General features: G+C 56.6%; 2 protein-coding genes across 2 annotated transcripts in view; one reads left to right on the top strand and one right to left on the bottom strand.

Moving 5' to 3' along the window:
* Positions 1–1,647: 1,647 nt before the first annotated feature.
* On the bottom strand, positions 1,648–10,534 carry AHSA1 (activator of HSP90 ATPase activity 1). Its single transcript, XM_040411625.1, has 9 exons — positions 10,333–10,534; positions 5,577–5,767; positions 3,724–3,806; positions 3,515–3,632; positions 3,352–3,440; positions 3,099–3,221; positions 2,927–3,028; positions 2,801–2,852; positions 1,648–1,927 (listed from the first exon to the last, which is right to left on the bottom strand). Exons 1-9 carry the CDS (start codon positions 10,410–10,412, stop codon positions 1,755–1,757), a joined length of 1,011 nt encoding a protein of 336 aa, XP_040267559.1. The 5' UTR covers positions 10,413–10,534; the 3' UTR covers positions 1,648–1,754.
* A 231-nt stretch (positions 10,535–10,765) lies between these two features.
* VIPAS39 (VPS33B interacting protein, apical-basolateral polarity regulator, spe-39 homolog) overlaps positions 10,766–12,587 on the top strand; it is an 8,747-nt gene continuing 6,925 nt past the window's right edge. The window contains exon 1 of the mRNA XM_040412371.1: positions 10,766–11,116. Coding sequence (XP_040268305.1) covers positions 10,918–11,116 — 199 coding nt within the window. The 5' untranslated portion in view covers positions 10,766–10,917. The remainder of the gene's footprint in view (positions 11,117–12,587) is intronic.

Here is a 12,587-nt window from a genome sequence, read left to right as displayed (position 1 = left end):
CGCTCCTGATCGCCGATATCCTCTGACTCCAGACACAAGGATCCGCGCGTGCGCTCCTGATCACCGATATCCTGACCCGACACAAGGATCCGCGCGTGCGCTCCTGATCACCGATATCCTCTGACTCCCGACACAAGGATCTGCACGTGCGCTCCTGATCGCCGATATCCTGACTCCCGACACAAGGATCCGCACGTGCGCTCCTGATCACCGATATCCTCTGACTCCCGACACAAGGATCCGCGCGTGCGCACCCGATATCCTGACTCCCGACACAAGGATCCGCACGTGCGCTCCTGATCACCGATATCCTCTGACTCCCGACACAAGGATCCGCGCGTGCGCTCCTGATCACCGATATCCTCTGACTCCCGACACAAGGATCTGCACGTGCGCTCCTGATCGCCGATATCCTGACTCCCGACACAAGGATCCGCACGTGCGCTCCTGATCGCCGATATCCTGACTCCCGACACAAGGATCCGCGCGTGCGCTCCTGATCGCCGATATCCTCTGACTCCCGACACAAGGATCCGCGCGTGCGCTCCTGATCGCCGATATCCTGACCCGACACAAGGATCCGCGCGTGCGCTCCTGATCACCGATATCCTGACTCCAGACACAAGGATCCGCGCGTGCGCTCCTGATCGCCGATATCCTGACTCCCGACACAAGGATCCGCGCGTGCGCTCCTGATCACCGATATCCTGACTCCAGACACAAGGATCCGCGCGTGCGCTCCTGATCACCGATATCCTGACTTCCGACACAAGGATCTGCGCGTGCGCTCCTGATCACCGATATCCTGACTTCCGACACAAGGATCTGCGCGTGCGCTCCTGATCACAGATATCCTGACTCCCGACACAAGGATCCGCGCGTGCGCTCCTGATCACTGATATCCTGACTCCCGACACAAGGATCCGCGCGTGCGCTCCTGATCACTGATATCCTGACTCCCGACACAAGGATCCGCGCGTGCGCTCCTGATCACCGATATCCTGACTCCCGACACAAGGATCCGCGCGTGCGCTCTTGATCACCGATATTCTCGTGACTTCCGACACAAGGATCTGCGCGTGCGCTCCTGATTGCTGATATCCTCTGACTCCTGACACAAGGATCCGCGCGTGCGCTCCTGATTGCTGATATCCTCTGACTCCTGACACATGGATCCGCGCGTGCGCTCCTGATCGCTGATCTACTTCTACACCGCAGAGCATTGTGATCCTCTGACTAACCCCCCTGCAAGTAGGGGGACAGAGGAACTGCCCGATGCTGTGGTCACCAGTGAGGGCCATAACTGGTTAAACAGCTGGAATCACAGTTACTTTGGGCAGCTCCTGAGCTCGCACCACAGGGTTAACGCGACTGCGCAGACACAGAGCGGTCGCCATTTTCATTGCTTTGGATTTAGTCAGTTTGGGAGATTCCAGAGTATCAGATGCTGGATTCCTGGACTGACTCGGCACGGTCTTGTCGGGGGGCCGCACCCCCTTTATTTTATCCCGGCCTCCGGTTATTCCGTGTTCTACGGCAGATCTCCAGGAACAATGGCTGCAGAGACAGAAAACGCAGAATGGGGGGCTCGCTGCAGAGCCGCCCCCTCCGCCACATATAATCCAGGAGGCACTGATAATTTACACGTTTATTGGTGACACCACAGCGCTGGTCCGTGCCCCCTCCCCCACATTAAATAACACGGTCAGTCCACAAGACAGCAAATAGTAAAAAAAAAAAGCCCCCCGCCCCCGTTATAAGAGCATCGCCCCGAACCCGAAGGTCTGCTTGATGCCGTCAAAGTAATATCTCTTCCAGCCGTCCTTCAGGTGCTGCTCCTCGCTCTGGGGGACGCCTCGCGCCTCCATCCGCAGCTCCGTCTCCCCCCCCTTGTCCGTGAAGGTGAGTGTGATGGTGGCGTGGTGCCCTGCGGACAGAACGAGAGTCACATCAGCGCCGCCATCTTCCCAGGAGAGGCCCAGGTCACACCGGACCGGGTGCAGAACCTTCCGTGTGAACCGGGCCCGAGGGCGATTATTTCACTCACTATTCCTCGTATTAACAAAAATGGGAAAACGTGGGGGGTTTTTGGGTGGAAAAAAAATAAGCGCTCCTGCCCCCCCCCCAACGTCTGCAAATCAAATCCACATAAAGTCATGTGAGCGCAGACCGCGCTGCGGCCGGCGCATGTCAAACTGAAGGTTCTACATCCCGACCCCAAATGATCAAGTCACATGACCACACCCAGGTGCCTATGGAGGCTAATGCATTAGGTCTGACCTCTGGTTTGGGCCCTCAGGGGCCTCCATGTCTCCCAGTGACCCCCCAAGTGGTGGGTGGCCGGGAGGCGAGAAGCGGCAGCAGATATATGGCGGTGGATATGCCAGACGACCCGCGCGGTGTCACAGGTCACGTGATCACAGAGCCCATCCTCCGACCTCATCCATAAGAGCCAACGCGGGGGCAGAAGACGCCACAAAGTTCTGTCGCTTCTAGACACATAGACCCCCCCCCGTGAGGGCGCCGAGCCCGGGGTCCTGCTCTACAGAACCATAGACCTAATGTATCTGTGGTCGCACCTGTGTGGGGTCATGTGACCTGTTCGTATGGGGGGGGGGGGGGGGGGGGGGGGGGGGGTCATGTGACCTGTTGGTATGGAGGGGTCATGTGACAAGTGTGCAATGTGTTCACATGGGTCAGTTTGAAACGCGGCGCACGCTCACATGATTTTCAGTGGATCTGATGACATCGAGGGCAGGTTTTCTCCGTCGGCTCCGTGCACTGACCCCCCCCCACTTACCTGCTGGCCACGTCTTGAACCTCCAGGACATGACGATTCGCTTCTCAGACTCCTACAACGTAAAGGAGCAGGTGAGCGTGGCCCTGTATCCCCTCCCCCACTCATGAAGGGGCCCCCGTCACTCACCACTTCCATGAACTCTCCGCTGACGTTCCCTCCCAGGAGCTGAAATTTGCCGCCTTTTTCTGCCGTCACTGTGGCCGGAGCGTGCGTGAATCCCTGAACCAGCTGCAGAGACGACAAATGATGGGAGTGCTCCTCCGCACAGGCGCCTCGCACCTCCCCCTCCCCGTCTTACCTCCTGCTGGGTCAGCACTCTGTACAGCTCCTCCGGGGAGGTCAGGAACGTCTCCTTCATGCTGACCTTACAGGTGGGGATCTTCACGCCTGTTGTCGGACACGTCACCATCTTGTCCTGAGTCTGAAGAGAAGAGGTGGAAGATTACAGGGGCCCCACCGCCAGCGGGACGTCCGATCTGCAGTTACTATGTTTTACATGGACGCCACTAGGAGGCGCCTGTGTGCACCCCGCCATGGCGGCCAGGACTTACCGATCCCGGAGCCGCCTTCTGCTTCACGTCCATCACTGCCGCGTGCGACTCTCCGTTCTCCGTAGGCAAAATCATTCCTTGTGTGAACTCTGAAGACAAACCATGTGACATCACTATGACATCACAGGACAGACACGAGGAGGATGAGGAGTGTAGTCCTTACCTGACTTCAGGGTGGCGATGTACTGCCCCACAGCCTCCCGGAGCCGCTGCACCCCGCTCTTCCTCATCAGCTCCGTTAGACTTGTGTCCGGCTCATCCTTCGCCAAAGAGACTCTGATCTAGAGAGAAGACAAAATCACGGATGATGGCGGCAGATAACAGGGAGAAATAGATGGTGGCGGCTCAGGAGACAATATGGCGGCTCGTTACCTCCACTTCACTGGGGTCGTTCTCATCGGACAGGTTCGGGATCTCCACGTGTCCCTTGTACTTCACTCCTGACGTGGAATGTCCTGCAAGTAAAGGCATGTCAGACACGGCGCGCATCACATGACACACGGGCGGCCCCCGTCACCTCCGCCGTCATGGCAGGCAGGGGTGTCGGGGCTAAAGGTTATGGGGGAAGGGGGTGCTGGACCCGGCGGGCGGCTGCAAGCAGAATGTAATACCCAGTCTGTGGCTCCTCTCACCACACTGACACCGATCGGACAGAGCGCCCTGAATCACTCAGTCTGATCACAGAGAGAACCGCTATCCCTCCTGCTCTCCACGGCCAGCCAGCCCCCCCCGTCCTCTCCACGGCCAGCCCCCCCCCCCCCCCTCGGCCAGCCCCCCGCCCTCTCCACGGCCAGCCGCCCCCCCCCTCGGCCTCTCCACGGCCAGCCGCCCCCCCCCCCTCGGCCAGCCCCCCGCCCTCTCCACGGCCAGCCGCCCCCCCCCCTCGGCCAGCCCCCCGCCCTCTCCCCGGCCAGCCGCCCCCCCCCTCGGCCAGCCCCCCGCCCTCTCCACCGCCAGCCCCCCCCGTCCTCTCCACGGCCAAGCCCCCCCCCCCCCCCGCCCTCTCCACGGCCAGCCCCCCCCCCCTCGGCCAGCCCCCCGCCCTCTCCACGGCCAGCCGCCCCCCCCCTCGGCCAGCCCCCCGCCCTCTCCACGGCCAGCCGCCCCCCCTCTCGGCCAGCCCCCCCCCCCTCCACGGCCAGCCCCCCGTCCTCTCCACGGCCAGCCGCCCGCCCCCCGTCCTCTCCACGGCCAGCCGCCCGCCCCCCGTCCTCTCCACGGCCAGCCGCCCGCCCCCCCGTCCTCTCCACGGCCAAGCCCCCCGCCCCCCGTCCTCTCCACGGCCAAGCCCCCCGCCCCCCGTCCTCTCCACGGCCAAGCCCCCCGTCCTCTCCACGGCCAAGCCCCAAGCCCCCCGTCCTCTCCACGGCCAAGCCCCCCGCCCCCCCCCCCCCACGGCCAAGCCCCCCCCCCCCCCCCCCCCACGGCCAGCCGCCCGCCCCCCGTCCTCTCCACGGCCAGCCCCCCCCCCCAGTCCTCTCCACGGCCAGCCCCCCCCGTCCTCCCCGTCCTCTCCACGGCCAGCCCCCCCCGTCCTCCCCACGGCCAGCCCCCCCCGTCCTCCCCGTCCTCTCCACGGCCAGCCCCCCCCCCCCCCCAGTCCTCTCCACGGCCAGGCCAGCCCCCCCCCCCCCCCCCCCAGTCCTCTCCACGGTCAGCCCGCCCCCCGTCCTCTCCACGGTCAGCCCGCCCCCCGTCCTCTCCACGGTCAGCCCGCCCCCCGTCCTCTCCACGGCCAGCCCCCGCCCCCCGTCCTCTCCACGGCCAGCCCCCCCCCCCCGTCCTCTCCACGGCCAGCCCCCCCCCCCCGTCCTCTCCACGGCCAGCCCCCCCCCCAGTCCTCTCCACGGCCAGCCCCCCCCCCAGTCCTCTCCACGGCCAACCCCCCCCCCCCAGTCCTCTCCACGGCCAACCCCCCCCCCAGTCCTCTCCACGGCCAACCCCCCCCCCCCCCAGTCCTCTCCACGGCCAACCCCCCCCCCCAGTCCTCTCCACGGCCAACCCCCCCCCCCAGTCCTCTCCACGGCCAACCCCCCCCCCCCCCCAGTCCTCTCCACGGCCAGCCCCCCCCAGTCCTCTCCACGGCCAGCCCCCCCCCAGTCCTCTCCACGGCCAGCCCCCCCCCCCCAGTCCTCTCCACGGCCAGCCCCCCCCCCCCCAGTCCTCTCCACAGTCAGCCCCCCCCCAGTCCTCTCCACGGTCAGCCCCCCCCCCCGTCCTCTCACCCGTCCAGTCCAGCTTGATGTCCCACTCGTAGAAGAAGATGAGCTTCCCTTTGCGGTTGTTGATGGAGGCCTCCCCATCCAGCTTGCTGACCTCCGTCACCTCGCAGGTGCCCTGCTCCCCCTGCACACTGACTGCCAGGAACAGCTCCTTCAGCTTATCCGTGGACCAGGCGGTGGCATCACGTTCCGTCCTGCGGGGAGACAAGAAGTCAGACCAGATCCGGCCGGGGGCGTCAGGGACCGAACCTCACAAAAGGAGGGCGAACCCACACACTGCATTATAATGGGCTGTAATGTAATATAATGGGGTCTGAGGTCCGGTACACTGCATTATAATGGGCTGTAATGTAATATAATATAATCTGAGGTCCGGTACACTGCATTATAATGGGCTGTAGTGTAATATAATATAATCTGAGGTCCGGTACACTGCATTATAATGGGCTGTAGTGTAATATAATATAATGGGGTCTGAGGTCCGGTACACTGCATTATAATGGGCTGTAGTGTAATATAATATGTGTCTGAGGTCCGGTACACTGCATTATAATGGGCTGTAGTGTAATATAATATAATGGGGTCTGAGGTCCGGTACACTGCATTATAATGGGCTGTAGTGTAATATAATATAATGGGGTCTGAGGTTCGGTACACTGCATTATAATGGGCTGTAATATAATATAATAGTGTCTGAGGTCCGGTACACTGCATTATAATGGGCTGTAGTGTAATATAATATAATGGGGTCTGAGGTCCGGTACACTGCATTATAATGGGCTGTAGTGTAATATAATATGTGTCTGAGGTCCGGTACACTGCATTATAATGGGCTGTAGTGTAATATAATATGTGTCTGAGGTCCGGTACACTGCATTATAATGGGCTGTAGTGTAATATAATAGTGTCTGAGGTCCGGTACACTGCATTATAATGGGCTGTAATATAATAGTGTCTGAGGTCCGGTACACTGCATTATAATGGGCTGTAGTGTAATATAATATAATGGGGTCTGAGGTCCGGTACACAGCATTATAATGGGCTGTAGTGTAATATAATATAATGGGGTCTGAGGTCCGGTACACAGCATTATAATGGGCTGTAGTGTAATATAATATAATGGGGTCTGAGGTCCGGTACACTGCATTATAATGGACTGTAATATAATATAATGGGGTCTGAGGTCAGGTACACTGCATTATAATGGGCTGTAATATAATATAATGGGCTGTAGTGTAATATAATATAATAGTGTCTGAGGTCCGGTACACAGCATTATAATGGACTGTAGTGTAATATAATAGTGTCTGAGGTCCGGTACACTGCATTATAATGGGCTGTAGTGTAATATAATATAATAGTGTCTGAGGTCCGGTACACTGCATTATAATGGGCTGTAGTGTAATATAATATAATGGGGTCTGAGGTCCGGTACACAGCATTATAATGGACTGTAGTGTAATATAATATAATAGTGTCTGAGGTCCGGTACACAGCATTATAATTGGCTGTAGTGTAATATAATATAATAGTGTCTGAGGTCCGGTACACAGCATTATAATGGACTGTAGTGTAATATAATATGTGTCTGAGGTCCGGTACACTGCATTATAATGGGCTGTAGTGTAATATAATATAATGGGGTCTGAGGTCCGGTACACTGCATTATAATGGGCTGTAGTGTAATATAATATAATAGTGTCTGAGGTCCGGTACACAGCATTATAATGGGCTGTAGTGTAATATAATATGTGTCTGAGGTCCGGTACACTGCATTATAATGGGCTGTAGTGTAATATAATATAATGGGGTCTGAGGTCAGGTACACAGCATTATAATGGACTGTAGTGTAATATAATAGTGTCTGAGGTCCGGTACACTGCATTATAATGGGCTGTAGTGTAATATAATATAATAGTGTCTGAGGTCCGGTACACTGCATTATAATGGACTGTAGTGTAATATAATATGTGTCTGAGGTCCGGTACACTGCATTATAATGGGCTGTAGTGTAATATAATATAATGGGGTCTGAGGTCCGGTACACTGCATTATAATGGGCTGTAGTGTAATATAATATAATAGTGTCTGAGGTCCGGTACACAGCATTATAATGGGCTGTAGTGTAATATAATATAATAGTGTCTGAGGTCCGGTACACTGCATTATAATGGGCTGTAGTGTAATATAATATGTGTCTGAGGTCCGGTACACTGCATTATAATGGGCTGTAGTGTAATATAATATGTGTCTGAGGTCCGGTACACTGCATTATAAAGGGCTGTAGTGTAATATAATATAATAGTGTCTGAGGTTCGGTACACAGCATTATAATGGACTGTAGTGTAATATAATAGTGTCTGAGGTCCGGTACACAGCATTATAATGGGCTGTAGTGTAATATAATAGTGTCTGAGGTCCGGTACACTGCATTATAATGGGCTGTAGTGTAATATAATAGTGTCTGAGGTCCGGTACACTGCATTATAATGGGCTGTAGTGTAATATAATATAATGGGGTCTGAGGTCAGGTACACTGCATTATAATGGGCTGTAGTGTAATATAATAGTGTCTGAGGTCCGGTACACTGCATTATAATGGGCTGTAGTGTAATATAATATAATATAATAGTGTCTGAGGTCCGGTACACTGCATTATAATGGACTGTAGTGTAATATAATATAATGGGGTCTGAGGTCCGGTACACTGCATTATAATGGGCTGTAATATAATATAATAGTGTCTGAGGTCCGGTACACTGCATTATAATGGACTGTAGTGTAATATAATATAATATAATGGGGTCTGAGGTCCGGTACACAGCATTATAATGGGCTGTAGTGTAATATAATATAATGGGGTCTGAGGTCCGGTACACTGCATTATAATGGGCTGTAGTGTAATATAATATGTGTCTGAGGTCCGGTACACTGCATTATAATGGACTGTAATATAATATAATGGGGTCTGAGGTCAGGTACACTGCATTATAATGGGCTGTAATATAATATAATGGGCTGTAGTGTAATATAATATAATAGTGTCTGAGGTCCGGTACACAGCATTATAATTGGCTGTAGTGTAATATAATATAATAGTGTCTGAGGTCCGGTACACTGCATTATAATGGGCTGTAGTGTAATATAATATAATAGTGTCTGAGGTCCGGTACACTGCATTATAATGGGCTGTAGTGTAATATAATATGTGTCTGAGGTCCAGTACACCGCATTATAATTGGCTGTAGTGTAATATAATAGTGTCTGAGGTCCGGTACACAGCATTATAATGGGCTGTAGTGTAATATAATATAATGGGGTCTGAGGTCCGGTACACAGCATTATAATGGACTGTAGTGTAATATAATATAATATGTGTCTGAGGTCCGGTACACTGCATTATAATGGGCTGTAGTGTAATATAATATAATGGGGTCTGAGGTCAGGTACACAGCATTATAATGGACTGTAGTGTAATATAATAGTGTCTGAGGTCCGGTACACTGCATTATAATGGGCTGTAGTGTAATATAATATAATAGTGTCTGAGGTCCGGTACACTGCATTATAATGGGCTGTAGTGTAATATAATATAATAGTGTCTGAGGTCCGGTACACTGCATTATAATGGGCTGTAGTGTAATATAATATAATAGTGTCTGAGGTCAGGTACACTGCATTATAATGGGCTGTAATATAATATAATATGTGTCTGAGGTCCAGTACACCGCATTATAATGGGCTGTAGTGTAATATAATATAATAGTGTCTGAGGTCCGGTACACTGCATTATAATGGGCTGTAGTGTAATATAATATAATAGTGTCTGAGGTCAGGTACACTGCATTATAATGGGCTGTAATATAATATAATATGTGTCTGAGGTCCAGTACACCGCATTATAATGGGCTGTAGTGTAATATAATAGTGTCTGAGGTCAGGTACACTGCATTATAATGGGCTGTAGTGTAATATAATAGTGTCTGAGGTCCGGTACACAGCATTATAATGGACTGTAATATAATATAATGGGGTCTGAGGTCCGGTACACTGCATTATAATGGGCTGTAGTGTAATATAATATAATGGGGTCTGAGGTCCGGTACACTGCATTATAATGGGCTGTAGTGTAATATAATATAATAGTGTCTGAGGTCCGGTACACTGCATTATAATGGGCTGTAGTGTAATATAATAGTGTCTGAGGTCCGGTACACAGCATTATAATGGACTGTAATATAATATAATGGGGTCTGAGGTCCGGTACACTGCATTATAATGGGCTGTAGTGTAATATAATATAATGGGGTCTGAGGTCCGGTACACTGCATTATAATGGGCTGTAGTGTAATATAATATAATGGGGTCTGAGGTCCGGTACACAGCATTATAATTGGCTGTAGTGTAATATAATATAATGGGGTCTGAGGTCCGGTACACAGCATTATAATTGGCTGTAGTGTAATATAATATAATAGTGTCTGAGGTCGGGTACACAGCATTATAATGGACTGTAGTGTAATATAATAGTGTCTGAGGTCGGGTACACAGCATTATAATGGGCTGTAGTGTAATATAATATAATAGTGTCTGAGGTCCGGTACACTGCATTATAATGGGCTGTAGTGTAATATAATATAATAGTGTCTGAGGTCCGGTACACTGCATTATAATGGGCTGTAGTGTAATATAATAGTGTCCGAGGTCCGGTACACTGCATTATAATGGGCTGTAGTGTAATATAATATAATGGTCTCACCAGTGCCAGTTGTTCACGTTGGTGGCGTCCGCCCTCTGCTCCACAATCCAGCGCGGATCTCCCTTCCCCCACTTGGCCATGCCGCCCCTCGGTGCCCGCCGTCCCCCGCTCTCCGCCGGCTCCTCACTCACCGTATATATGGTGTGGAAGTTACTAGAACAGCCTGGAACCGGCACCGCGTCGCGTCGCCCCGCCCCTTTCGTCAGCACGCTGATTACGCCTTCGTCGCCATTTTACTGGAGACAAGATGGGGTGGAGTTTGTTACTGTGGCAACCCCTATGAACGGGTTTGGAGGCCTTCATGGCCATGTTACTTGTGGTCAATCAGCAAAGTAGGAAGTGTTCGCGAGGTATGCCGGGAGTTGTAGTTTATAGGAGGGATTTATGATACTCTGTGTGCCGCTCTGTGAACTACAAATTCCAGACTGCACTGCGGTTTTTGTAAGCATCCTGGCGACAAGTGTGAGGTCTCCTGTGCCTCACTCCTCCCTCTAGTCCCATATATCACACATAAATCAGTATCGCTCGGGGGAGTCTCCTGAGGTGGTGACCCGCTTCTGTGTCTCCCGTCACCCCATACTTCAGATGTCCAGGCTGAAGGGCGATGAGGAGGATTACTGGCACGGCTCCAAGTGCAAGGCCTTCACTTTTGAAGATGAGGATGAGGATGGTCTGTCTCAGGTAGATGACAGCTTCCCGAGAGCGATCGCCCCGCTGGGCCAGCTCCCCGAGAGCAGTCCCCCCCCCCCCCCCCCCCCCCCGCTGGGCCAGCTCCCCGAGAGCAGTCCCCCCCCCCCCTGCTGGGCCAGCTTCCCGAGAGCAGCCCCCCCCCCCTCGCTGGGCCAGCTCCCCGAAAGCGGTCGCCCCGATGGGCCAGCTCCCCAAAAACGGTCGCCCCGATGGGCCAGCTCCCTGAAAGCGGTCGCCGCGCTGGGCCAGCTCCCCGAGAGCGGTCCCCCCTGCTGGGCCAGCTCCCCGAGAGCGGTCGTCGTCCCCCCCCCCCCCCCCCTGCTGGGCCAGCTTCCCGAGAGCGGTCGCCCCCCCCCCCCCCCCCCGCTGGGCCAGCTCCCCGAGAGCGGTCGTCCCCCGTCCCCCCCCCCGCTGGGCCAGCTCCCCGAGAGCGGTGGCCCCCCCCCCGCTGGGCCAGCTTCCCAAGAGCGGTCCCCCCCCCGCTGGGCCAGCTCCCCGAGAGCGGTCGCCCCCCCCCCCCCGCTGGGCCAGCTCCCCGAGAGCGGTCGTCCCCCGTCCCCCCCGCTGGGCCAGCTCCCCGAGAGCGGTCGTCCCCCGTCCCCCCCGCTGGGCCAGCTTCCCAAGAGCGGTCCCCCCCCCGCTGGGCCAGCTCCCCGAGAGCGGTCGTCCCCCGTCCCCCCCGCTGGGCCAGCTCCCCGAGAGCGGTCGTCCCCCGTCCCCCCCGCTGGGCCAGCTCCCCGAGAGCGGTGGCCCCCCCCCCCCCCGCTGGGCCAGCTTCCCAAGAGCGGTCCCCCCCCCCTGCTGGGCCAGCTTCCCGAGAGCAGTCCCCCCCCCCCTCGCTGGGCCAGCTCCCCGAAAGCGGTCGCCCCGATGGGCCAGCTCCCTGAAAGCGGTCGCCGCGCTGGGCCAGCTCCCCGAGAGCGGTCCCCCCTGCTGGGCCAGCTCCCCGAGAGCGGGCGTGCCCCCCCCCCCCCCCCCCCCCCCCCCCGCTGGGCCAGCTTCCCGAGAGCGGTCGCCCCCCCCCCCCCGCTGGGCCAGCTCCCCGAGAGCGGTCGTCCCCCGTCCCCCCCGCTGGGCCAGCTCCTCGAGAGCTGTCGTCCCCCGTCCCCCCCGCTGGGCCAGCTCCCCGAGAGCGGTGGCCCCCCCCCCGCTGGGCCAGCTCCCCGAGAGCGGTCGCAATCCCCGCCCCCCCCCCCCCCGCTGGGCCAGCTCCCCGAGAGCGGTCGTCCCCCGTCCCCCCCGCTGGGCCAGCTCCCCGAGAGCGGTGCCCCCCCCCCCCGCTGGGCCAGCTCCCCGAGAGCGGTCGCCCCCCCGCCCCCCCCCCCCCCCCGCTGGGCCAGCTCCCCGAGAGCGGTCGTCCCCCGTCCCCCCCGCTGGGCCAGCTCCCCGAGAGCGGTCCCCCCCCCCCCCCCCCCCGCTGGGCCAGCTCCCCGAGAGCGGGGCCCCCCCCCCCGCTGGGCCAGCTTCCCAAGAGCGGTCCCCCCCCCCCCCCCCCTGCTGGGCCAGCTCCCCGAGAGCGGTCCGTCCCCCCCCCCCCCCCCCGCTGGGCCAGCTCCCCGAGAGCG

The sequence above is a fragment of the Bufo bufo genome, chromosome 11 (assembly GCF_905171765.1).
Source record: "Bufo bufo chromosome 11, aBufBuf1.1, whole genome shotgun sequence".
Taxonomy (NCBI): Eukaryota; Metazoa; Chordata; class Amphibia; order Anura; family Bufonidae; genus Bufo; species Bufo bufo.
This window is presented reverse-complemented; position numbering and strand designations above follow the sequence as displayed.